Below are 26488 nucleotides of genomic sequence, written 5' to 3'. Positions count from 1 at the left end.
TTCTGTTTTCTCCCACAGTCTAAAGATGTGTGGGTTAGATGGATTGGCCATGCTAAATTGCCCCTTAATGTCAGGGGGACTAGCTAGGGTAAATGCATGGGGTTATGGGGAACAGGCCATAGGTAGGATTGTGGTCGGCGCAGACTCAATGGGCCTCCTGTATTGTAGAGATTCTATGAATTTGGTATGGGTGCCGAGGATAAGGCTAGCAAGGTGGCCTAGTGTTTAGCACTGCTCCTCACAGGGCCAGGGACCTGGGTTCGATTCCCGGCTTGGGTCAGTGTGTGGAGTCTGCGCATTTTCCCCATGTCTGCGTGGGTTTCCTCCCACAGTCCAAAAGACGTGCTGGTTAGGGTGCATTGGCCGTGCTAAATTCTCCCTCGGTGTTACCCGAACAGGCGCTGGGAGTGTGGCGACTAGGGGATTGTCACAGTAACTTCATTGCACTGTTGATGTAAGCGTACTTGTGACACTAATAAAATAAACTCACCCCTAATTATTTTCCCAAAAATACACTTTATAAAATTTGTGAAAGCGCATCACAAAACATTTCAACTGAAAATTTACAGGAAGAGTCATAAAATTTGACTTTTGCCTTTATGTTCCACTCAGTTGTTTCAACTGTATTCTCTTCGCAGATACAATATACAGTAAGAAATCTCTCAACACCAGGCTTTTGGAGCGCTGCCACTTTGTCAGGTCAGTGGGAGTTCTGTTCACAAACAGGGCATATATAGACACGTACTCAATTTACAAAATAATTTGCAGCAGGACATAGATAGGATGCAGGACTGGGCGGAGAAGTGGCAGATGGACTTCAACGCGGATAAATGTGTAGTGGTCCATTTTGGCAGAACCAACGGGATGAACGAGTACACTATCAAGGGCAGAAGTCTGAGTAGTGTTGAAGAGCAGAAGGATCTAGGGGTCCGGGTCCACAGGACTCTTAAATCGGCCTCGCAGGTGGAGGAGGTGGTCAAGAAGGCGTATGGTGTACTGGCCTTCATTAATCGAGGGATTGAGTTTAGGAGTCAGGAGGTAATGCTGCAACTTTATAAGACCCTTGTCAGGCCTCATTTAGAGTATTGTGCGCAGTTCTGGTCACCTCACTATAGGAAAGATGTAGAAGCTATTGAGAGGGTACAGAGGAGATTTACAAGGATGTTGCCTGGATTGGGTGGCATGCCTTATGAAGTTAGGTTGAGGGAGCTGGGACTCTTCTCCCTGGAGAGACGAAGGTTGAGAGGCGACCTGATAGAAGTTTACAAAATGTTGAGAGGAATAGATAGGGTGGACTCTCAGAGGCTATTTCCCCGGGTTGAAATGGTTGCTACGAGAGGACACAGATTTAAGGTGCAGGGAGGGAAGTTCAGAAGTGATGTTAGGGGTAAGTTTTTCACTCAGAGGGTGGTGAGTGAATGGAATCGGCTGCCGTCAGTGGTGGTGGAGGCGAACTCGCTGGGGTCTTTTAAAAGACTTCTGGATGAGTATATGGGGTTTAATGAGATTGAGGGTTATAGATAGGTCTGTAGGTTGGTAGGTGTTGATGTGATCGGTGCAACTCGTGGGCCGAAGGGCCTGTTTGTGCTGTAGTGTTCTATGTTCTATGTTCTAATGGTTGGAATGCGAGTCTTTACAGGTAATCAAGTCTTAAAGGTACAGACAATGTGAGTGGAGAGAGGGTTAAGCACAGGTTAAAGAGATGTGTATTGTCTCAGGACTAGAGGGCACAGCCTCAAGATAAGGGGGGGGGCAGTTTAGATCGGAGTTGAGGAGGAACTTCTTCACTCAAAGGGTGGTGAATCTCTGGAATTCTCTGCCCGTTGAAGTGGTGGAGGCTGCCTCGCTAAATATTTTTAAGACACGGGTAGATAGGTGTTTGGTAGACAGGAATTAAGGGTTATGGGGAGAAAACGGGAAAGTGGAACTGATCCACTTCAGATCAGCCATGATCTTATTGAATGGCGGGGCAGGCTCAAAGGGCTAGATGGCCTACTCCTGCTCCTATTTCTTATGTTCTTACGTTCAGACAGGACAGTTAGTAGGATTTTGGAAGCCCAGTTACAGGTAGTGTGACATGAACCCAAGATCCTGGTCGATGCTGTGTGGGGAACTTGGCTATCAAGTGTGCTTAACCATCTCTCCACTCACGTTATCTGTACCTGTAAAGACTTGATTACCTGTATAGACTCGCAATCTTGTGATTGAGTCTGTGTCGATGTATGCCCTGTTGGTGAAACAAATCCTCTAGTCGCCTGGTGAAGGAGCGGTGCTCCGAAAGCTCGTGCTCCCAGATAAACCCGTTGGACTTTAACCTACATAAGAAATAGGAGCAGGAGTAGGCCCTGCGAGCCTGCCCCGCCATTCAATGGCTGATCTGAAGTGAAGCTAATCCACCCTAACCTACGCATCTTTGGACAAGGGTGAGGACGCACGGGGGTGGGGAAGGACACATGGGGGGGAGGGGGTGGATGCACGGGTGGGGGGAAAGGGGGAGGATGCAAGGGGTCAGGCTATTGAATTGAATGATCAGAATGCATGGCGGAACAGACTCAAGGGCTGAGTGGCCTCCTGATCCTATTTTCTGTGTTCCTTCTCATAGAATCTTACACTTTAGAACATAAGAAATAGGAGCAGGAGTAGGCCATCTAGCCCTTCGAGCCTGCCCCGCCATTCAATAAGATCATGGCTGATCTGTCGCTGCTCAGTTCCACTTTCCCGCCCTCTCCCCATAACCCTTAATCCCCTCGCTTATCAAAAACCCATCAACCCGCGTCTTAAAAATATTTAGCGAGGCAGCCTCCACCACATTAGGAGGAGGCCATTTGGCCCATTGAGCCTGCAGCAACCACAATCCCACCCAGCCCCCCTCCCCGTAACACCACGTCTTTGGACACTAATTTAGCATGGCCAATCCCCCTAACCTGCACATGTTTAGACACTAAGGGGCAATTTAGCATTGGCTAATCCACCTAACCTACACATCTCTGGACACTAAGCCAATGCTAAATTGCCCCTTAGTGTCCAAAGATGTGTAGGTTAGGGTGGATTAGCCAATGCTAAATTGCCCCTAATCCACCCTAACCTGCACATCTTTGGACTGTGGGTGGAAGCCCTCGCAGACACGGGGAGAACATGCAAACTCCACACAGTGACCCGAGGCTGGGAGTTGAACCCGAGCCCCTGGTGCTGTGGGGCGGCAGTGCTAACCTGCAGTGTCTGTTCAGTGAACCACACGGAGTTTTTTTTCTTGTACAATCCACGACGGTTGCCATGGTCACCGTTTCTGAGACCAGCTTAATGCTCCCAGACGTAATTAACTCCTTGAATTTGAATGCCTCCCAGCTGCCGTGCTGAGAATTGGAACCTGTGTCCCCTGGAGCATTGAAACAGAAGGTAACGTGAGATGGGCGAGAAGTAACGCAGCCAGTTTCACAACAACAGCGTTGTATAGAGAGCAGCGTCACCTCTCGACCAGGATGCTGAAGAAGGCACTTAGCACACTTGCCTTCGTCAGCCACTGAGTGTAGGAGTTGGGGCATCGTGTTAACAGTTGGATATATCATTGGTGAGGCCACACTTGGGAGCTATTGTGTACAGTTTTGGCCACCCTGTCATAGGGAAATGCATTGATAAACTGGAGAGAGCTCGAGAGAAGATTTACAAGGATGTTGCCAGGACGTCGGAGGGGTCCTGAGCGAGGTGTATAAAATCGTGAGGGGCACAGTTGGGATGAACTACTGCATGCAGAGGGTGCTGCATGTGTACAGAATGAGCTGCCGGAGGAAGTGGTCGAGGCAGGTTCAATAGCAACACTTGGGATAAGTACGTGGATGGGAAAGGATTGGAGGATAATCGACCCAAACGTGGGCATTTGGGACGAGCTGGGAGGGCACTAGATGGGCTGAACAGCCTGTTTCCGCTCTGTGTGACTCTATGACAACACCTGTGTACAGAGAGGTACAGCATTGCCGTTCCCATCAGAATTGGGAAGAGTTAGAGATGTAATTTGAACAAGGGACAGGTGGGCAAAGGACAACGCGGAGGTTTGTGACAGGCTGGAAAGTGAGAGATTGGATAGCAGGAAAATTAGTTCTCCCTCCCTCAGCGCCTGGCCCCAAACACTCCTGCATAAAGCAGCGAAACACTCGTAATTCTTTCAATCTAATAGAATAGACATCAAGTCAGTACCAATGACAATCCCACTCAGGCCCTATCCCCATAACTCCACATATTTACCCTGCTAATCCCCCTGACAGTAACTAAGGGGCAAGTTAGCATGGCTAATCCACCTAACTTGCACATCTTTGGACACTAAGGGGCAATTTAGCATGGCCAATCCATCTAACCCGTACATCTTTGGACACTAAGGGGCAATTTAGCATGGTCAATCCACCTAACCTACACATCTTTGGACATTAAGGGGCAATTTAGCATGGCCAATCCACCAAACCCGTACATCTTTGGATACTAAGACAATTTAGCATAGCCAATCCATCTAACCCGTACATCTTTGGACACTAAGGGGCAATTTAGCATGGCCAATCCATCTAACCCGTACATCTTTGGAGCGTGGGAGGAAACCCGCACAGACACAGAGGAGAACATGCAGACTCTGCACACGGTGACCCGAGCCGGGAATCGAACCTGGGTCCCCTGTGCTGTGAGGCAGCAGTGCTAATAGCTAATAACTTCAACCAGGCCATTGATATTGGCCTTTTGGAGTATGAACTGCCTGATTAAGGATCCAAGTGATGAGCCAATCCGGCAGAATTTGCCTTGCACTTAAATGGCAGTGTCAGTCCCTCTGGCACCTCCCTGGAAATAGACTGGCTAACTGACAGCACTCTGCGTCCTGCTGTTAAAGTTTGTAAACGAAGGGATTTTGGTGAAGGGACTTCTGTCCCTGAAGACTTTATTACACACGGTGCCACCTTGTCTAGCCTGTTATGACGAAGGAGAAAAGTAAGGATGGAACCATGCAGAGAGATATTCAGAAAGACCTGAGTGTTATATCTCAAAGTGTGACACATTGTCCAACGAGGAGCATACACGCGATGGGTCGTACTAGGGTTGCTCTTGGATGTGCGAGAATAGCCTAGTGCTTCATGTCGTTAGTGTGTGCCTAAACTGGACCAGATAGTGGGCAAGACGACAGCTCAGTGACTATCGCTGATTGCTGTGCAGACACAGGGATTTGGGCCAGTGTCTGCGGGAGTTTGCGCATTCTCCCCGTGCTTGCGTGGGTTTTCTCCGGGTGCTCCAGTTCCCTCCCACACCCCAAAGATGTGCTATTAGGCTGATTGGAGGTAATAAATTGTCCCTAAATTAGTTTTTCCCTCAATGTGGAATGCCATAAGCATAGATAAGGGTCATGGGTGGAGGGGGGACTGGTGGTGTTGAGATGGCGCCGTGGGCTCGTTGGGCCAAAGGGCCTGTTTCCCGGGCTGTTTTTGTTCTTTGTAAACCTGGTAGAATGAACAGTTAGACCTTGACAGGAGTACTGGGTTGTGGGGTGCGGGTTTTTCTCTCAGGGAACCCGGGTCCCCAGAACGTTGGCTGAGTTTCTGGATGAATGGGTGTAGCTTCTCCATAGATAGAGGTGTATAAGATAATGTAGGGTATAGATAGACAGTGGCAGGCTTTTTCCTAGATTGGAGACAAATATCACGAGGGCCCACGAGCTTAGGGTGAGGGGGGAAAGAGGTATAATTTGGATGCTAGAGGGAGGTTTTTCACACAGAGGGTCATGGAGGTATGGAATGCTCTGCCAAGTAAGGTGGTGGAGGCAGACACGCTGGAGTTGTTTAAGGTTTACTTAGATAGACACATGAGCGAAACAGGAATGGAGGGTTATAGGAGACGGTTTTAAATAGGGGTCAGAGCCTCGGGACGACACTGGAAATCTAATGCTACATGTGTTGATGTTTTGTCTCTTTTACTCCACAGTTGCGTCGGTCCACCTTGTTGTCTAACGAGGGGCATGCACACGGTGGGTCATGCGTGGGCTGCTCTTGGATGTTTCGAGAGCGGCCTAGTACTTTGCGTCGTTTGTGTACGCATAAAACTGGACCAGCAGATGGGCACCACGACAGCTCAATGACTATCACTGCTAGCTGTGCAGATACATAGATTTGGGCCAACGTCTGTGAGGGTTTGTGCATTCTCCCTGTGGTTGCGTGGGTTTTCTCCGGGTGCTCCGGTTTCCTCCCACACCCCAAAGATGTGGTCTTAGGCTGATTGGTGTAACAAATTGCCCCTAAATTATTCTCCCCTTAATCTGGTTTCCAATGGGGGTACCATATGCATGGGGGCCCAGAGTCATGGCCTCGAACCACAAATTGGACAACTTTTTTTATTTAACATTGTTTATTTGTTAATCAAATACATTCATTTGTAGAACGTAGAATATATCCTTTTGATAGGAAACAAAGAGGGCAGAGTCTATTATTCAATCAACCCTCCATCCATGTTAATATACCATTACCCACATCATGAGCTCTTGTGTATTAACCTTTCAGCAAATACCTTTTAGAAATCCAAATGGCAGCACATAAGAAATAGGAGCAGGAGTAGGCCATCTAGCCCGCCCCGCCATTCAATAAGATCATGGCTGATCTGAAGTGGATCAGTTCCACTTTCCCGCTTTCTCCCCATAACCCTTAATTCCCTTGTCTGTCAAAAACCTATCTACCCGTGACTTAAATATATTTAGCGAGGCAGTCTCCACCACTTCAACGGGCAGAGAATTCCAGAGATTCACCACCCTTTGAGTGAAGAAGTTCCTCCTCAACTCTGTTCTAAACTGACCACCCCCCACCCCCCACCCCCCCCCATCTTGAGGCTGTGCCCTCTAGTCCTGCTGTCCTTTCTAAGCGGGAAAAATCTCTCTACCTCTACCCTATCCATCCCCTTCATTATCTTATACGTCTCTGTAGGATCCCCCCTCAGCCTTCTAAACTCCGAGTACAGATCCAGTCTATTCAATCTCTCCTCATCTCCGGTATCAGCCTGGTGAACCTCCTCTGCATTCCCTCCAAGGCCAATATATCCTTTCGCAAATAAGGGGACCAAAACTGCACACAGTACTCCAGCTGCGGCCTCACCAGTGCCCTGTACAGTTGCAGCAAGACCGCCCTGCTTTTATATTCTATCCCCCTCGCTATAAAGGCCAGCATCCCATTCGCCTTCCTGATCACCTGCTGCACCTGCAGACTGGGTTTTTGCGATTCGTGCACAAGGACCCCCAGGTCCCTCTGCACCGTAGCACGCTGCAGCTTTTCGCCCTTTAAATAGTAATCCCTCCTACTATTATTTCTACCAAAGTGGATAACCTCACACTTGCTAACATTGTACTCCAACTGCCAGGTCCTCGCCCACTTGCTCAGCCTATCCAGATCCCTCTGCAGACTTTCCACACCCTCCACGCAATTCGCTTTCCCACTCATCTTCGTGTCGTCATCTACAGATTCCCCTTTATCCGCCCTTCTTGTTAACATCCTGCAAGAACTTCAATAAATTAGTCAAAAACAAATTTCTCTTTCACAACACCACGTTGATTTTGGCCACTTGTATTCTGATGTTTGGAATATCCTGCTATAACGTCCTGAATAATGGATTCCGGCATTGTGCCAATGATAGATGTCAGGCTGAACGGGACTATAGTTTCCTGCTTTCAGTCTTTTCCCTCCTTTCTTGAACGGGAAGTATTAAATTTGCAGTTTTCCTGCAATCTGTAGAAGCCTTTCCAGGATCCAGGGAATTCTAGAAGATTCATAGAATGCCTACAGTGCAGAAGGAGGCCATTTGGCCCATCGAGTCTGCACCGACCACAATCCCACCCAGGCCTTATCCCCATACACTTACCCTAGCTCGTCCCCCTTGACACTAAGGAGCAATTTAGCATGGCCAATTCATCTAACCCACATCTTTGGACTGTGGGAGGAAACCGGAGCTTCCCGAGGAAACCCACGCAGACACGGAGGAGAACATGCAGACTCTGCGCAGACAGTCACCCAAGCCGGGAATCGAACCCGGCTCCCTGGCGCTGTGAGGCAGCGATGCTAACCACTGTGCCACCATATCACCCATTACAACCGGTACACCAGGTTATCTCTGCAGCCATTTTTGTACAGTTGGGTTTAGGCCTTTATTTAAGGTCAGTGCATTGGTTTTGGACCCCAATCACTCACGTGAAATTCTATCATGTTGTGATCACTCTTGCCTAATATGTCCTTTACTATGCGTTCATTCACTAATCCTGTCTCATTACATCTCAGGACAAAATAGCCTGTTCCCTCATAGATCCTTGAGCATATTGTTCGAAGAAACTGTCCCAAATACACAAAGTCATCCTCCAGACAACCACTGCCAATTTGATTTGTCTGAACAATGTGAAGATTAAAGCCCCCCATGAATATTGCCATACTCTGTCCTACTGTGCAGCAGTTGTTGGGGGGGTTGGCTACTGGAAAAAACTCCCACCAGTGACGACTTTCTTGTGCTAGATTTAGCATAGCCAATCCACCTAACCTGCACATCTTTGGACACCAAGGGGCAATTTAGCATGGCCAATCCACCTAACCTGCACATCTTTGGACACTAAGGGGCAATTTAGCATGGCCAATCCACCTAACCTGCACATCTGTGGACACCAAGGGGCAATTTAGCATGGCCAATCCACCCTAACCTGCACGTCTTTGGACACTAAGGGGCAATTTAGCATGGCCAATCCACCTAACCTGCACATCTTTGGACTCCAAGGGGCAATTTAGCATGGCCAATCCACCTAACCTGCACATCTTTGGACACTAAGGGGCAATTTAGCATGGCCAATCCACCTAACCTGCACATCTTTGGACACCAAGGGGCAATTTAGCATGGCCAATCCACCTAACCTGCACATCTTTGGACACTAAGGGGCAATTTAGCATAGCCAATCCACCTAACCTGCACATCTTTGGACATCAAGGGGCAATTTAGCATGGCCAATCCACCTAACCTGCACATCTTTGGACACCAAGGGGCAATTTAGCATGGCCAATCCACCTAACCTGCACATCTTTGGATTGTGGGAGGAAACCCATGCAGACACGGGGAGAATGTGCAAACTCCACACACACAGTGACCCACGCCGGGAATCGAACCCGGGTCCCTGGCGCAGTGACACAGCAGTGCCCGCCACCCCCCCCCCCCCCGCCTTACCTTGAACTACGTTCCCCCCTGGTTCCCCAAAGACCCAACCTCCTCAGCATCACACCTCTACCCCTTCCCTCACAGCAACGCCAGCCTCCCCAGAACCACAACAGTAAGGAAAATCTCTAACCAGCGTGATTTGTTTCCAGCAGGCGGGTTTGACAGACGGGTCGCACATCACCGGTTCCAGACATCGGTTTATCGGCAGAAGAGTCAATAAATAACATGGAATCCGAGTCTCCACGGCCCCCTCCCTCACCCCAACCAGTGGGGTCTGGTCCCCGCACAGTTCGCCACCTCTCCGACTGCTCCCCAGTGAACCAGCCACATCCAGTCATTCATGTCAAAGGTTCACCCCCCCACCAACCACATTTTCCAATGGGGTGCATTTCCCCTTCCCCCCCCACTTGACTCATTCTCCCAAAGGGGGGGCTTGGCTGATGTTTCGACGTGTATCGGAATGTGTCACCGTCTGCCTCCCCCCACCCCAACCCCAACCCCCCCCCCCAACCAATGCGTCGGAGAGAATGGGGAGCATCGAGAGGGGTGCGGGGGTAGGGTGGGAGTCCCTGAGCAGTGCGTCAGCGCGAATTCCAGCCTCAGGCCATCCAGCAGCGGCGACGGAGGGGGGGGGTGCCCCCCCCCGGGGGGTCCAGCGGGCCCGCTATCCACGGTAGATCTTGCTCAGCTCGTCCCAGAAGAAGAGGCTGAGGATGGTGTGGGGCCCCAGTCGGAAGTAGGAAGCCCCGGTGCCCTTGTAGAAGCCGTGCAGACCTTCCTTCTTCATGGTCTTGGCGATGCAGTCCACGTACCCTTGGTAAAACACACCCTGCCAAAAAAAAACCGCAACAGCAAAAGGTCATCGACAAAGCCTGCAAGTTGAAGAAGAGGCCATTCGGCCCATCTGGTCGGCACTGAGTATTTACCCAGGCCCCCCCCTCCACGTAACCCCACACATTCTGAATGGCCAATCCACCTAACCTACACATCTTTGGACACTAAGGGGCAATTTAGCATGGCCAATCCACCTAACCTGCACATCTTTGGACACTAAGGGGCAATTTAGCATGGCCAATCCACCTAACCTGCACATCTTTGGACACTAAGGGGCAATTTAGCATGGCCAATACACCTAACCTGCACATCTTTGGACACTAAGGGGCAATTTAGCATGGCCAATCCACCTAACCCGCACATTTTTGGACACTAAGGGGCAATTTAGCATGGCCAATCCATCTAACCTACACATCTTTGGACACTAAGGGGCAATTTAGCATGGCCAATCTACCTAACCAGCACATTTTTGGACACTAAGGGGCAATTTAGCATGGCCAATCCACCTAACCTGCACATCTTTGGACACTAAGGGACAATTTAGCATGGCCAATCCACCTAACCCATACATCTTTGGACACTAAGGGACAATTTAGCATGGCCAATCCACCTAACCCACACATCTTTGGACACTAAGGGACAATTTAGCATGGCCAATCCACCTAACCTGCACATTTTTGGACACTAAGGGACAATTTAGCATGGCCAATCCACCTAACCTGCACATTTTTGGACACTAAGGGACAATTTAGCATGGCCAATCCACCTAACCTGCACATCTTTGGACACTAAGGGACAATTTAGCATGGCCAATCCACCTAACCCACACATCTTTGGACACTAAGGGACAATTTAGCATGGCCAATCCACCTAACCTGCACATTTTTGGACACTAAGGGACAATTTAGCATGGCCAATCCACCGAACCCACACATCTTTGGACACTAAGGGGCAATTTAGCATGGCCAATCCACCTAACCTGCACATCTTTGGAGTGTAAGAGGAATTTTCCAGGGTGTCTCTCTGTGGGGCCGTCTTGTACTCAGCTGAATTCAATAACACAGAGACTATGAAAGATAGCACATAATTAAAGATTGAAAAGTTTATTGCTAATGCACGCATCAGGAGAAAAAGACAGTCAGCAAGCACTGGCTCGCCTGTAATGGTACGAGTGTGAGATTGATATACAGTTCTGAACACTTCGATTTCCCATGCAGATATGCTCTCATCCCGTAACGTCTTAGCAAGACGTCCCAATATACGCCAACCCTCTTGCGATAAATATTCCATTCGCTGTCCCAATTAGCTGCTGTAACTATTTTTAATCATTCATGGGACACGGGCTTCACTGGCTAGACCAGCATTTATTGCCCATCCCTACTTGCCCCTTGGAGGGGCAGTTGAGAGTCAACCCCATTGGCTGTGGCTCTGGAGTCACATGTAGGCCAGACCGGGGTAAGGACGGCAGATTTCCTTCCCTAAAGGGAACCAGATGGGTTTTTCCGACAACGGGTCATCAGTAGATTCTTAATCCCACATTTTTTTTTTATTGAATTCAAATTCCGCCATCTGCCGTGGCGGGGATTCGAACCCGGGTTCCCCAGAACGCGAGCTGAGTTTCTGGATTAATGTTCCAGTGATAATACCACCAGGCCATCGCAGGGTGGCCTGGACTCCGCTCAACATTCCAAGGCATACAATGAGCCAACAGAACAGACCAAAGGGGAAAGGGGGCAGGGCGGGCCCCCGTCCACCGAGGGGGGCGGGACGGACCCTCGTCCACCGAGGGGGGCGGGACGGGCCTCTTAATTGAGGGAGGTGGGACGGGCCCTGTTAACCGAGGGAGGGCGGGACGGGCCCTGTTGACCGAGGGAGGCGGGACGGGCCCTGTTGACCGAGGGAGGTGGGACGGGCCTGTTGACCGAGGGAGGCGGGACGGGCCCTGTTGACCGAGGGAGGCGGGACGGGCCTGTTGACCGAGGGAGGCGGGACGGGCCTGTTGACCGAGGGAGGCGGGACGGGCCTGTTGACCGAGGGAGGCGGGACGGGCCTGTTGACCGAGGGAGGCGGGACGGGCCTGTTGACCGAGGGAGGCGGGACGGGCCTGTTGACCGAGGGAGGCGGGACGGGCCTGTTGACCGAGGGAGGCGGGACGGGCCTGTTGACCGAGGGAGGCGGGACAGGCCCTGTTGACCGAGGGAGGGCGGGACGGGCCCTGTTGACCGAGGGAGGGCGGGACGGGCCCTGTTAACCGAGGGAGGCGGGACGGGCCTGCTGACCGAGGGAGGCGGGACGGGCCTGTTCATCAAGGCATTGTTAATTAAGCGGGGGGTGCAGCGCTGAGCTGCGATACGAAGGCAGTGGCCATCTCCACCCAGGCCGCACGCTGGACGCAGTGATAGAAACCCGCCCTCGCTCGCGGACCGGACTCTCCGTCGCCGCTGGAGGCGATCGAGAAACGGGGCCCTCCAGACAGCGCGGTTCACGGTTCGTACCTTCCCCGCTTTGTTCACCGGCTGGTTGTAAAGCCGGGTGCTGATCACATCGAACGGAGTCATGGCGAGGACGACAAAGACACTGCTGACCATCCCGGCCGCCAGCGACACCGTCCAGCTGTCCGGCCGAAAGAGCTGCGGGAGGATTAGACGAACAAAAAAAAAACCCCGGGGTTAACGGCGACCTCCAGCTACAAGATCACTCCGGCCACAACTCACAGGGACCCCCTGAACGTCACTCGGGGCGGTTACCCGAGACCAAAGTCTGAGGAGGGTCGAGCTGGACAGGAATGGGGTGTAGAACATCGAACCCTACGGGGCAGAAAGAGGCCCTTCGGCCCATCGAGTCTGCACCGACCACAATCCCAACCCAGGCCCCACCCCCCCGTATCCCCTGCACATTATTATACCCACTCGTCCCTCTAACCTACACGTCCCAGGACACTAAGGGGCCAATCCACCTAACCCGCACATCGTTGGACTTTGGGAGGAAACCCACGCGGACACGAGGAGAATGTGCGCAGGCGGTGACCCCAGCCGGGAATCGAACCCAGGTCCCTGGAGCTGTGAAGCAGCGGTGCTGACCCACTCTGCTACCGTGCCGCCTCCCCCACCCCACCAGACATGGCTTCGAAAGCTGGAGAGTGGGGGGGGGGGGGGGGGGGAAGGGAGGGAAATCCGGAAGGCGGCAATTGAAGGCATGGACGGTGGAGCAATGGCAGGGTTAAGAAAGCCCCACCAACGCCTCTACTTTCTCAGAAGACTAAGGAAATTTGGCATGTCCGCTACGACTCTCACCAACTTTTACAGATGCCCCATAGAAAGCATTCTTTCTGGGTTGTATCACAGCTCGGTCTGGGCTCCTGCTCTGCCCAAGACCGCAAGGAACTACAAAAGGGTTGTGAATGTAGCCCAATCCATCACACAAACCAGCCTCCCATCCATTGACTCTGTCTACACTTCCCGCTGCCTCGGGGAAAAGCAGCCGGCATAATCAAGGACCCCACACACCCCGGACATTCTCTCTTCCACCTTCTTCCATCGGGAAAAAGATACAAACGTCTGGGGTCACGTACCAACCGACTCAAGAACAGCTTCTTCCCTGCTGCTGTCAGACTTTTGAATGGACCTACCACGTACTAAGTTGATCTTTCTCTACACCCTCGCTATGACTGTAACACTACATTCTGCACCCTCTCCTTTCCTTCTCTATGAATAGTATGCTCGGTCTGTATAGCGTGCAAGAAACAATACTTTTCACTGTATCCCAATACATGTGACAATAATAAATCAAAATCAAATCCTTCTCCCCTATGTAATCTATGAACAGTATGCTTTGTCTGTATAGCACGCAAGAAACAATACTTTTCACTGTATCCCAATACATGTGACAATAATAAATCAAATCCTTCTCCCCTATGTACTCTATGAATGGTATGCTTTGTCTGTATAGCACGCAAGAAACAATACTTTTCACTGTATCCCAATACATGTGACAATAATAAATCAAATCCTTCTCCCCTATGTACTCTATGAATGGTATGCTTTGTCTGTATAGTGCGCAAGAAACAATACTTTTCACTGTATCCCAATACGTGTGACAATAATAAATCAAATCCTTCTCCCCTATGTACTCTATGAACGGTATGCATTGTATAACGCGCAAGAAACAATACTTTTCACTGTATCCCAATACATGTGACAATAATAAATCAAATCACTCAGTTATCTAAGATTACAATGGTATCTTGATTAACTGGCCCGAGGAATGGTATCATAGAACCCTACAGTGCAGAAAGAGGCCCTTCGGCCCATCGAGTCTGCATCGAACACAATCCCACCCAGGCCCTACCCCCATATCCCCACATATTATACCCACTAATCCCTCTAACCTACTCATCCCTGGACACTAAGAGGCAATTTCTTAGCACGGCCAATCAACCTAACCCGCACATCTTTGGACTGCGGGAGGAAACCGGAGCACCTGGAGGAAACCCACGCAGACACGGGGAGAATGTGCAAACTCCACACAGACAGTGACCCGAGCCGGGAATCGAACCCACGACCCTGCAGCTGTGAAGCAGCAGTGCTAACCCACTGTGCTACCGTGCCGTAGATGGAGTTTAATTCAGATAATTGTTGGGTGTTGTATTTTGGTAAGGCCAACTAGGGCAGGACTTACACAGTTAACGTGGCGAGGGTTGTCGAATAGAGAGATGCTCGGGGCGCAGGTACACAGTTCCTTGAAAGTGGCGTCACGGGTAGACAGGGTGGTGAAGGCGGTGTTTGGCACACTTGCCTTCATCGGTCAGAGAACTGAATACAGGGGTTGGGACGTTATGTTGCAACTGTACAAGACATTGGTGAGGCCACATTTGGAACACTGTGTACAATTCTGATCCCCCTTTTATAGGAAGGGTTTTATTAAACTGGAAAGGGTGTGAAAAAAAAACAGATCTACAAGGATGTTACCGGGACTGGAAGCCTTGAACTATGAGGAGAGGCTGGATAGACTGGGACTTTTTCCCCGGAGCGGAGGAGAATGAGGGGGGGTGGGTGTGTGACCTTATAGAGCTTTATAAAATAATGAGGGGCATAGATTTTGATTTGATTTATTATTGTCACATGTATTGGGATACAGTGAAAAGTATTGTTTCTTGCGCGCTATACAAAGCATACCATTCATAGGGTACATAGGGGAGAAGGATTTGATTTATTATTGTCACATGTATTGGGATACAGTGAAAAGTATTGTTTCTTGCGCGCTGTACAGACAAAGCATACTGTTCATAGAGTACACAAGGGAGAAGGATTTGATTTGATTTATTATTGTCACGTGTACTGGGATACAGTGAAAAGTATTGTTTCTTGCGCGCTATACAGACAAAGCATACCATTCATAGAGTACATAGTGGAGAAGGATGTGATTTGATTTATTATTGTCACGTGTATTGGGATACAGTGAAAAGTATTGTTTCTTGAACGCTATACAGACAAAGCCTACTGTTCATAGAGTACATAGGGGAGAAGGATTTGATTTATTATTGACACATGTATTGGGATACAGTGAAAAGTATTGTTTCTTGCGCACTATACAGACAAAGTATACCATTCATAGGGAAGGAAAAGACAGATAGAGTGCAGAATGTAGTGTTACAGTCATAGCTAGGGTGTCGAGAAAGATCAACTTAATGCGAGGTCGGTCCATTCAAAAGTCTGACAGCAGCAGGGAAGAAGCTGTTCTTGAGTCGGTCGGTACGTGACCTCAGACTTTTGTATCATTTTCCCAATGGAAGAAGGTGGAAGAGAGAATGTCCGGGGTGTGTGGGGTCCTTGATTTTGCCGGCTGCTTTTCCCCGAGGCAGCGGGAAGTGTAGACAGAGTCAATGGATGGGAGGCTGGTTTGTGTGATGGATTGGGCTACATTCACGACCCTTTTGTAGTTCCTTGTGGTCTTGGGCAGAGCAGGAGCCCAGACCAAGCTGTGATACAACCCAGAAAGAATGCTTTCTATGGTGCATCTGTAAAAGTTGGTGAGAGTCGTAGCGGACATGCCAAATTTCCTTAGTCTTCTGAGAAAGTAGAGGCGTTGGTGGGGCTTTCTTAACTATAGTGTGGGCATGGGGGGACCAGGACAGATTTGTTGGTGATCTGGACACCTAAAAACATAAAGCTCTCGACCATTTCTATTTTGTCCCCATTGATAAGGTGAATAGCTGAGGTCTTTGAGTCCAAAACTAGAGGGTGTAGGTTTAAGGCGAAAGGGACCCGAGGGGTAATTTTTTTCCACAGAGAGGGTGGGGCGTGTATGGAATGAGCTGCCAGGGGGCATGGTCGAGGAGGGTACAATTACAGCACTGAAAAGACACTTGGACAGGTAGATGGATGGGAAGGGGATATGGGCCAAACGTAGGCCAAATGGGGACTAGTTTAGTATAGGAAATCCGGTCAGCATAGACGATTGGGCCGAAGGGCCTGTTTCTGTGCTGTGTCTCTCCGTGGCTGGGTGCTACTAACCTGCAGGTCGTTGGTGAGCTGCTTTGTCGAGGAGAAGGTGGAGAGCTGGGCGGCGGAGCCAACTATCACCCGGGGGATGGCGGAACTGGAGCCACGCCACAGCCCGCTGATACCGTGCTGCTGGTAAATGGTCATCAGTGCGTGGAGCATCCCCTGGGGGAAAAAACAATTCACCGCATCAACATCACAACTCTCCACAAACTCGCCCTCCATACAAACCTTACAGAGCAGCAGGAGGCCATTCAGCCCATCGAGCCTGTACCGACCACAATCCCACGCAGACCCTATCCTCACTCATATACCCACTAAACCCTCTAACCTACATCTCCTGGGACACTAAAGGACAATTTAGCATGGCCAATCCACCTATCTCGCACATCTTTGGACACTTAGGGGCAATTTAGCATGGCCAATCCACCTAACCTACACATCTTTGGATACTAAGGGGCAATTTAGCATGGTCAATCCACCTAACCCACACATCTTTAGACATTAAGGGGCAATTTAGCATGGCCAATCCACGTAACCCGCACATCTTTGGACACTAAGGGGCAATTTAGCATGGCCAATCCACCTAACCCACACATCTTTGGATACTAAGGGGCAATTTAGCATGGCCAATCCACCTAACCTACACATCTTTGGACACTAAGGGGCAATTTAGCATGGCCAATCCACCTAACCTACACATCTTTGGACACTAAGGGGCAATTTAGCATGGCCAATCCACCTAACCCACACATCTTTAGACATTAAGGGGCAATTTAGCATGGCCAATCCACCTAACCCACACATCTTTGGATACTAAGGGGCAATTTAGCGTGGCCAATCCACCTAACCCACACATCTTTGGACACTAAGGGACAACTTAGCATGGCCAATCCACCTAACCTACACATCTTTGGACACTAAAGGGCAATTTAACATGGCCAATCTACCTAACCTGCACATCTTTGGACACTAAGGGGCAAATTTAGCACGGCCAATCCATCTAACTTGCACATCTTTGGACTGTGGGAGGAAACCGGAGCACCTGGAGGAAACCCATAGAGACACGGGGAGAATGTGCAGACTCCACACAAACAGTGACCCGAGCTGGGAGTCGAACCCGGGTCCCCGGCACTGTGAGGCAGCAGTGCTAACCCACTGCGCCAGTGTGCTGGGAGGAGTTTAAACTAATTTGGCAGTGGGAGGGGACACGGATTGTTAGCAGAACAAGGGCACGGAGTCTTATCGCAAAACAGAGGGAGTGCAGCTGTACTAAGTCTCAAGGGAGTAAAGCCGGGCTGGATGCTCTCTATTTTAACACAGTCAGAAGTCTCACAACACCAGGTTAAAGTCCAACAAATTTATTTGGTAGCACAAGCCACTAGCTTTCAGAGCAGCGCTCCTTCATCAGGTGAGTGGGATTTCTGTTCACAAACAGGGCACACAAAGACACAAACTCAATTTACAAAATAATGGTTGGAATGCGAGTCTTTACAGGTAATCAGGTCTTAAAGGTACAGACAATGTGAGTGGGGAGAGGGTTAAGCACAGGTTAAAAAGATGTGTATTGTCTCCAGATAGGACAGTTAGTGAGATGTTGCAAGCCTAGGCAAGTCACGGGGGTCACAGATAGTGTGACATGAACCCAAGATCCCGGTTACAACACAGAAGTTGGTCCCATAGAACCCTACAGTGCAGAAAGAGGCCCTTCGGCCCATCGAGTCTGCACTGAACACAATCCCACCCAGGCCCTACCCCCATATCCCTGCACATTATACCCACTAATCCCTCTAACCTACGCATCCCTGGACACTAAGGGACAATTTCTCAGCATGGCCAATCAACCTAACCTGCACATCTTTGGACTGTGGGAGGAAACCGGAGTACCCGGAGGAAACCCACGCAGACACGAGGAGAATGTGCAAACTCCACACAGGCAGTGACCCGAGCCGGGAATCGAACCCAGGACCCTGGAGCTGTGAAGCAGCCGTGCTAACCACTGTGCTACTGTGCCGCCCCTGGTTGAGGCCATCCTCAGGTGTGCGGATCTTGGCTATCAGTCTCTGCTCAGCGACTCCGCCTGTGTTGTGAAGGTTGCCTTGGAGAACTTGGAGAAGCTAGTGGCCTGTGGTACCAGATAAACCTGGTGTTGTGAGGCTTCTTCCTGTGCTTAACCCCAGTCCAATGCCGGCATCTCCACATCACCTCGACTTCAAACGCCAGGAGTATTGCAGGTAAAACCGATGGAGAGTAAAGGGTGAAGATTAGCATATAGAATTGTGATATAGTGGAGAAAGAATTGTCAGGGACTTTGCAGTATCCTGTGCCTTCGGCCATTTCTGTACACCAACAATAATCTCTCCCTCAAAGTCAACAGAACAAAGGAGATTGTCATCAGCTTCAGGAAGTGTAGAGGAGAACGTACCCCTGTCTACATCAATGGGGACGAAGTAGAAAGGATTGAGAGCTTCAAGTTTTTAGGTGTCCAGATCACCAACAACCTGTCCTGGTCCCCCCCATGCTGACACTATAGTTAAGAAAGCCCCACCAACGCCTCTACTTTCTCAGAAGACTAAGGAAATTTGGCACGTCCGCTATGATTCTCACCAACTTTTACAGATGCCCCATAGAAATCATTCTTTCTGGGTTGTATCACAGCTCGGTCTGGGCTCCTACTCTGCCCAAGACCGCAAGGAGCTACAAAAGGGTTGTGAATGTATCCCAATGCATCACACAAACCAGCCTCCCATCCACTGACTCTGTCTACACTTCCCGCTGCCTCGGGGAAAAGCAGCCGGCATAATCAAGGACCCCCCCACACCCCGGACATTCTCTCTTCCATCTTCTTCCGATGGGAGAAAGATACAAAAGTCAGACGTCACGTACCAACCGACTCAAGAACAGCTTCTTCCCTGCTGCTGTCAGACTTTTGAATGGACCTACCTCGCATTAAGTTGATCTTTTTCTACACCCTAGCTATGACTGTAACACTACATTCTGCACTCTCTACTTTCTTTCTCTATGAATGGTATGCTTTGTCTGTATAGTGCGCAAGAAACAATACTTTTCACTGTATCCCAATACATGTGACAATAATAAATCAAATCCTTCTCCCCTATGTACTCTATGAACGGTATGCTTTGTCTGTATAGTGTGCAAGAAACAATACTTTTCACAGTATCCCAATACATGTGACAATAATAAATCAAATCCTTCTCCCCATGTACTCTATGAATGGTATGCTTTGTCTGTATAATGCGCAAGAAACAATACTTTTCACTGTATCCCAATACATGTGACAATAATAAATCAAATCCTTCTCCTCTGTGTACTCTATGAATGGTATGCTTTGTCTGTATAGTGTGCAAGAAACAATACTTTTCACTGTATCCCAATACGTGTGACAATAATAAATCAAATCCTTCTCCCCTATGTACTCTATGAATGGTATGCTTTGTCTGTATAGCGCGCAAGAAACAATACTTTTCACTGTATCCCAATACACGTGACATGGGATCAAGTCTTGGGATCAAGGGATATGGCGGGGGAAGGGAGGGGAAATCGGGATATTGAATCCGATGATCACCCCTGATCAAAATGAATGGCGGGGCAGGCTTGAAGGGGCCGAATGGCCTTCTCTTGACTTCCAGTTCCGCGCAAATCGAATTGGGTGAAGACTCGGTGTCTGTGATGCTGGCGAAGAGGCTGAGATATTAGTGCCCCAGCCAACCTCTGCGGATGAACCACCTTGACGCCCTGTGGGATCTTGCTGTGCGCAAATTGGCCCTGCCGTGCATCCCGGTCTGCAAGGGTGACAACGCTGCAAAAACAACAAAAAAAAAAGAAGGAAAAAGGTGCCTCGTGTTCGCTGGGACGTCCCGAGGTTAGGGAAGGCATGACTTCCACGCAAGTTCCCCTTTCTCTTTCCAGTCTGACGCCTGTCGCAATTAGTTCGGAGAACTGGGTAGGAAATCTTGTGAGGGAGAGTTTGCGAGGCTGGTGGGATCCCGAGTTGCTAAAAGTAGAGGCAGCGGTGCCGAAAACAGGGAAGTCACACTGAAACTTAAAGCAGCTCTGATTGAGTAATGAATGGACTCATTGTGCAACACCTCCCCACACACCCACACACAAGAAATAGGAGCAGGAGTCGGCCATCTAGCCCTTCGAGCCTGCCCCGCCATTCAATAAGATCATGGCTGATCTGACGTGGATCAGTTCCACTTTCCCGCTTTCTCCCTTTAATTCCCCTGTCTATCAGAAACCTATCTACCCGTGACTTCAATATATTCAGCGAGGCAGCCTCCACCACTTCAACGGGCAGAGAATTCCAGAGATTCACCACCCTTTGAGTGAAGAAGTTCCTCCTCAACTCCGTTCTAATCTGCCCCCCCCTTATCTTGTGGCTGTGCCCCCTAGTCCTGCTGTCCTTTCTGAGCAGGAAGAATCTCTCTACCTCTACCCTATCCATCCCCTTCATTATCTTATACGTCTCTATAAGATCCCCCCTCATCCTTCTAAACTCCAACGAGTACAGACCCAGTCTATTTAGACACACACACACACACACACACTTCAGGAAGGAGGGCAAGACTCAAGAACAGCTTCTTCCCTGCTGCTGTCAGACTTTTGAATGGACCTACCTCACATTAAGTTGATCTTTCTCTACACCCTCGCTATGACTGTAACACTACATTCTGCACCCTCTCCTTTCCTTCTCTATGAACAATATGCTTTGTATAACGGGCAAGAAACAATACTTTTCACTGTATCCCAATACATGCGACAATAATAAATTAAATCAAATCCTTCTCCCCTATGTACTCTATGAATGGAGTGAGGGGGGGTCAGAGGGCGCCAGGAGTTGGGGGGGGGAGGGGGACAGAGGGTGCCAGGAGTGAGGGGGGGGGGGGAGACAGAGGGTGCAAGGAGTCGGGGGGGGGGGGGGGGAGACAGAGGGGGCCAGGAGTGAGGGGGGCGTGGGGGACAGAGGGTGCCAGGAGTGAGGGGGGGGGGGGGGAACGGGGACAGAGGGCGCCAGGAGTGAGGGGGGGGGTGGGGGACAGAGAGCGCCAGGAGTGAGGAGGGGGGGAAAACAGAGAGTGCCAGGAGTGAGGGGGGGGGGGAACAGAGGGCGCCAGGAGTGAGGGGTGGGGGGGACAGAGGGCGCCAGGAGTGAGGGGTGGGGGGGACAGAGGGCGCCAGGAGTGAGGGGGAGGTGGGGGACAGAGGGCGCCAGGAGTGAGGGGTGGGGGGGACAGAGGGCGCCAGGAGTGAGGGGTGGGGGGGACAGAGGGCGCCAGGAGTGAGGGGGAGGTGGGGGACAGAGGGCGCCAGGAGTGAGGAGGGGGGGAAAACAGAGGGCGCCAGGAGTGAGGGGGGGGGACAATAATAAATCAAATCAACTCCTTCTCCCCTATGTACTCTATGAACGGTATGCTTTGTCTGTATAGCGCGCAAGAAACAATACTTTTCACTGTATCCCAATACATGCGACAATAATAAATCAAATCCAATGTTGCTTCTGATGAGATTAAATGAAGACAGAATCCCATTTTCACCAAAGCTCCTTCGACAGCCCCTTCCAAACCCATGGCCTGGACCACCTAGAAGGACAAGGGCAGCAGATACCTGAGGACACCAGCATCTGGAGGTCCCCCCCCCCCACCCCCCACCCCCCCACACTCCCCATGAGGGTGGCATTTTTTTGTGTGTCGCTATTCACCCAGGGTGAGACCGGGAGGGTTAAGTTACGCGGTCAGGTTTCACCAAGTCATTTCCAGAATGGAGTGACGTGGCAAAAGAGTGGGACAATCTGCAACTCCCTCCACCCCCGCACAGCTGTTGTGGCTGGTTACAAGACAAAGCAACAGGCGTAGGCCATTCCTGTCTGTTCTCATGTTCTGCCTGCTCTCCCACTCAATGGGATCGTATCCAGGGAGCTGACCCTTTTACTTTGTCCTAATTTAGTTTGAGTTTGTCTACTTGGTTCGACCTGAAAGAGGACAGGATCATGCCCAATGATACCTCCCAGGGCCACTTTCTCGCCCTTTCCTCGGCGACCCCCAGTTCCCTTGCTGAGCCACAGTCTGACATGAGGACTCTGCTCTGCCTGCCCCCCAAAAACACCCACACGTACACACAGCGCTCATTGTGGCAAGGAGTTTCAGAGACTCTCAACCCCCTAAGAGAAGAAATTCCTCCACATCTCAGTCTTAAATTAGCACCCCTTTATCCTGAGACCATGTCCTGGACTCTCCCACAAAGGGAAACCGCCTCTCATCATTTACCCTATTAAAGCCTCCTTAAGAATCCTCCAAGTTTCAATGAGATCGCCTCTCACTCTTCTTAATTCCAGTGGGGAGAGTCCCAACCCGTTGCTTCTGAAGGCAATCCCCTCCATATCCAGGGACCATCCTTCTCTGCACTGCCTCCACAGAAATAATATTTTTCCTTAAACAAGAGGACCAACTGACAGTATTCCAGATGTGGTCTCACCTGTACAGTTGCAGCAAGACTTCCCAACTCTTGCACTCCAACCTCCCCCCACCAAAATAGGGGCAACACCCCATTACCCTTCCCGATTACCTGCTGTACCTGTGCGCCTCTTTTCTGTGTTTCATGCACAGTTCTTCCCCCTCTCCCAGGTCCTTTTGTGTTGTAGCTTTCTGCAGTTTTTCTCCATTTAAATAATTCTTTTGTTCCCTTTTCCACAATGAATAACCTCACATTCTCCCCACATTATACTCCCTTCACTAATGCTTTTGCCGGTCGGAAAAAAGATACAAAGGACCAACCGGCTCAAGAACAGCTTCTTCCCTGTGGCTGTCAGACTTCTGAATGGACCTACCTTGCATTAAGTTGATCTTTCTCTACACTCTCGCTGTGACTGTAACACTACATTCTGCACTCTCTCCTTTCCTTCTCGATGAACAGTATGCTTTGTCTGTATAACACGCAAGAAACAATACTTTTCACTGTATCCCAACACGTGACAATAATAAATCAAATCAAGTCCTTCTCCCCTATGTACTCTATGAACAGTATGCTTTGTCTGTGTAGCACGCAATAAACAATAGTTTTCACTGTATCCTAATATATGTGACAATAATACATCAAATCAAATCACCCAACACCCTAGCTATGACTGTAACACTATGTTCTGCACTCTCTCGTTTCATAGAACATAGAACACTACAGCACAAACAGGCCCTTCGGCCCACAAGTTGCGCCGATCATATCAACACCTACCAATCCATAGACCTATCTATAACCCCCAATCGCACTAAATCCCATATACTCATCCAGAAGTCTTTTAAAAGACTGGGCGAGTTCGCCTCCACCACCACTGACGGCAGCCGATTCCACTCACTCACCACCCTCTGAATGAAAAACGTACCCGTAACATCACTTCTGTACTTGCCTCCCCGCACCTTAAATGTGTCCTCTCGTAGCGACCATTTCAACCCGGGGAAATGGCCTCTGAGAATCCACCCTATCTATTCCTCTCAACATTTTATAAACCTCTATCAGGTCGCCTCTCAACCTACGTCTCTCCAGGGAGAAGAGTCCCAGCTCCCTCAACCTATCTTCATAAGGCATGCCTCCCAATCCAGGCAACATCCTTGTAAATCTCCTCTGCACCCTTTCAATAGCTTCTACGTCCTTCCTTCTCAATGAACGGTATGCTTTGTCTGTATAGCACGCAAGAAACAATACTTTTCACTGTATCCCAGTACACGCGACAATATATCAAATCCTTCTCCCCTATGTACTCTATGAATGGTATGCTCTGTCTGTATAGCACGCAAGAAACAATACTTTTCACTGTATCCCAATACATGACAATAATATATCAAATCAAATCCTTCTCCCCTATGTACTCTATGAACAGTATGCTTTGTCTGTATAGCGCACAAGAAACAACACTTTTCACTGTATCCCAATACATGTGACAATAATAAATCAAATCCTTCTCCCCTATGTACTCTATGAATGGTATGCTTTGTCTGTATAGCGCACAAGAAACAATACTTTTCACTGTATCCCAATACATGTGACAATAATAAATCAAATCCTTCTCCCCTATGTACTCTATGAATGGTATGCTTTGTCTGTATAGCGCACAAGAAACAATACTTTTCACTGTATCCCAATACGTGTGACAATAATCAATCAAATCAAATCCTTCTCCCCATGTACTCTATGAATGGTATGCTTTGTCTGTATAGTGCACAAGAAACAATACTTCTCACTGTGTCCCAATACACGTGACAATAATAAATCAAATCAAGAATTACCTTATGTTGATGCTGGTGACCGACTGATATGGAGGAGTGAGACTGTGTCTGAAGGTGGGTTTTAACCAGGTAGACAGGACTGGCCAGGAACGCTCCTGTCACCCCAGCCAGTGCCCCAGACACCGTGCTCTTGACTGCACTGATCCTGCCGTTGGTGGTGGTGTAGCCGGCCCTCTCGACGATGGAGTAGGAGCCCAGGCGGATGCCATTCATGCTGAACTGGTAGAGGAGGGCTGGCAGCAGCCCCTTCTGCAGGGCCAGCAGCCCATCCCTCCTGCAGATGGTGTAGGTGGCGTGGAAGGCGTTGCGGTAGTGCACCCGGTACGAGCCCCAGTGTTTCATCTCCCCTTGCAGCTGCATCCGAGTCTTCACCACCTCCAGCGGGTTGGTGAACAGGCAGGCACCGCAGGCTGCCACCCCAGCTAACAGGAACTCCATGGCAGCCTGCTCCCCTCTCTCTCTCGCTGTCGCCCTTGGCTCCTGTCCCTGTTCCCTAGGCTCCTGTCCCTATCCCCCTGCCCCTATCCTTATCTCCCTGGCTCCTCTCCCTGTTTCTGTCCTGGTACCCCTGGTCTCTGTCTCTGTCCTGGTACCCCTGGTCCCTGTCTCTGTCCTGGTACCCCTGGTCCCTGTCTCGGTACCCCTGGTCCCTGTCTCTGTCCTGGTACCCCTGGTCCCTGTCTCTGTCCTGGTACCCCTGGTCCCTGTCTCTGTCCTGGTACCCCTGGTCCCTGTCCCTGTTATCCCTGGTCCCTGTCTCTGGTACGCCTGGTCCCTGTCTCTGTCCTAGTACCCCTGGTCCCTGTCCCTGTTATCCCTGGTCCCTGTCTCTGGTACCCCTGGTCCCTGTCTCTGTCCTAGTACCCCTGGTCCCTGTCTCTGTCCTAGTACCCCTGGTCCCTGTCTCTGTCCTGGTACCCCTGGTCCCTGTCTCTGTCCTGGTACCCCTGGTCCCTGTCTCTGTCCTGGTACCCCTGGTCCCTGTCTCTGTCCTGGTACCCCTGGTCCCTGTCTCTGTCCTGGTACCCCTGGTCCCTGTCTCTGTCCTGGTACCCCTGGTCCCTGTCTCTGTCCTGGTACCCCTGGTCCCTGTCTCTGTCCTGGTACCCCTGGTCCCTGTCTCTGTCCTGGTACCCCTGGTCCCTGTCTCTGTCCTGGTACCCCTGGTCCCTGTCTCTGTCCTGGTACCCCTGGTCCCTGTCTCTGTCCTGGTACCCCTGGTCCCTGTACCTGTTATCCCTGGTCCCTGTCTCTGGTACCCCTGGTCCCTGTCTCTGTCCTAGTACCCCTGGTCCCTGTCCCTGTTATCCCTGGTCCCTGTCTCTGTCCTGGTACCCCTGGTCCCTGTCTCTGTCCTGGTACCCCTGGTCCCTGTCTCTGTCCTGGTACCCCTGGTCCCTGTACCTGTTATCCCTGGTCCCTGTCTCTGGTACCCCTGGTCCCTGTCCCTGTTATCCCTGGTCCCTGTCTCTGGTACCCCTGGTCCCTGTCTCTGTCCTAGTACCCCTGGTCCCTGTCCCTGCTAGCCCTGGTCCCTGTCTCTGGTACCCCTAGTCCCTGGTCCCTGTCCCTGCTACCTCTAGGCCCTGTCTCTGGTACCCCTGGTCCCTGTCCCTGCTAGCCCTGGTCCCTGTCTCTGGTACCCCTAGTCCCTGTCCCTGT

General features: G+C 50.4%; 1 protein-coding gene across 1 annotated transcript; it reads right to left on the bottom strand.

Annotated features, from left to right (window-relative positions):
- Positions 1-9846: 9846 nt before the first annotated feature.
- Positions 9847-25286, bottom strand: slc25a35 (solute carrier family 25 member 35). The gene is made up of 4 exons (XM_080182578.1): positions 24827-25286; positions 16542-16694; positions 12525-12659; positions 9847-10024 (listed from the first exon to the last, which is right to left on the bottom strand). The coding sequence occupies exons 1-4, from the start codon at positions 25262-25264 to the stop codon at positions 9860-9862; spliced, it is 891 nt and encodes a 296-aa protein (XP_080038704.1). The 5' UTR covers positions 25265-25286; the 3' UTR covers positions 9847-9859.
- Between the last annotated feature and the right edge of the window lie 1202 nt (positions 25287-26488).

Source organism: Carcharhinus amblyrhynchos, unplaced genomic scaffold (assembly GCF_965287045.1).
Source record: "Carcharhinus amblyrhynchos unplaced genomic scaffold, sCarAmb.v2.hapA scaffold_69, whole genome shotgun sequence".
Taxonomy (NCBI): Eukaryota; Metazoa; Chordata; class Chondrichthyes; order Carcharhiniformes; family Carcharhinidae; genus Carcharhinus; species Carcharhinus amblyrhynchos.
This window is presented reverse-complemented; position numbering and strand designations above follow the sequence as displayed.

What these genes read in the sequence shown, in the direction of transcription:
- slc25a35 (XM_080182578.1), bottom strand. Translation starts at nt 25,264, where the DNA reads ATGGAGTTCCTGTTAGCTGGGGTGGCAGCCTGCGGTGCCTGCCTGTTC. An exon ending in GTCACCAGCATCAACATAAG is followed by an intron (nt 16,695 to 24,826) that starts GTAATTCTTGAT and finishes TTTTTCCCCCAG; the next exon opens with GGGATGCTCCACGCACTGAT. An exon ending in CGGTGAACAAAGCGGGGAAG is followed by an intron (nt 10,025 to 12,524) that starts GTACGAACCGTG and finishes TTTTTTTGGCAG; the next exon opens with GGTGTGTTTTACCAAGGGTA.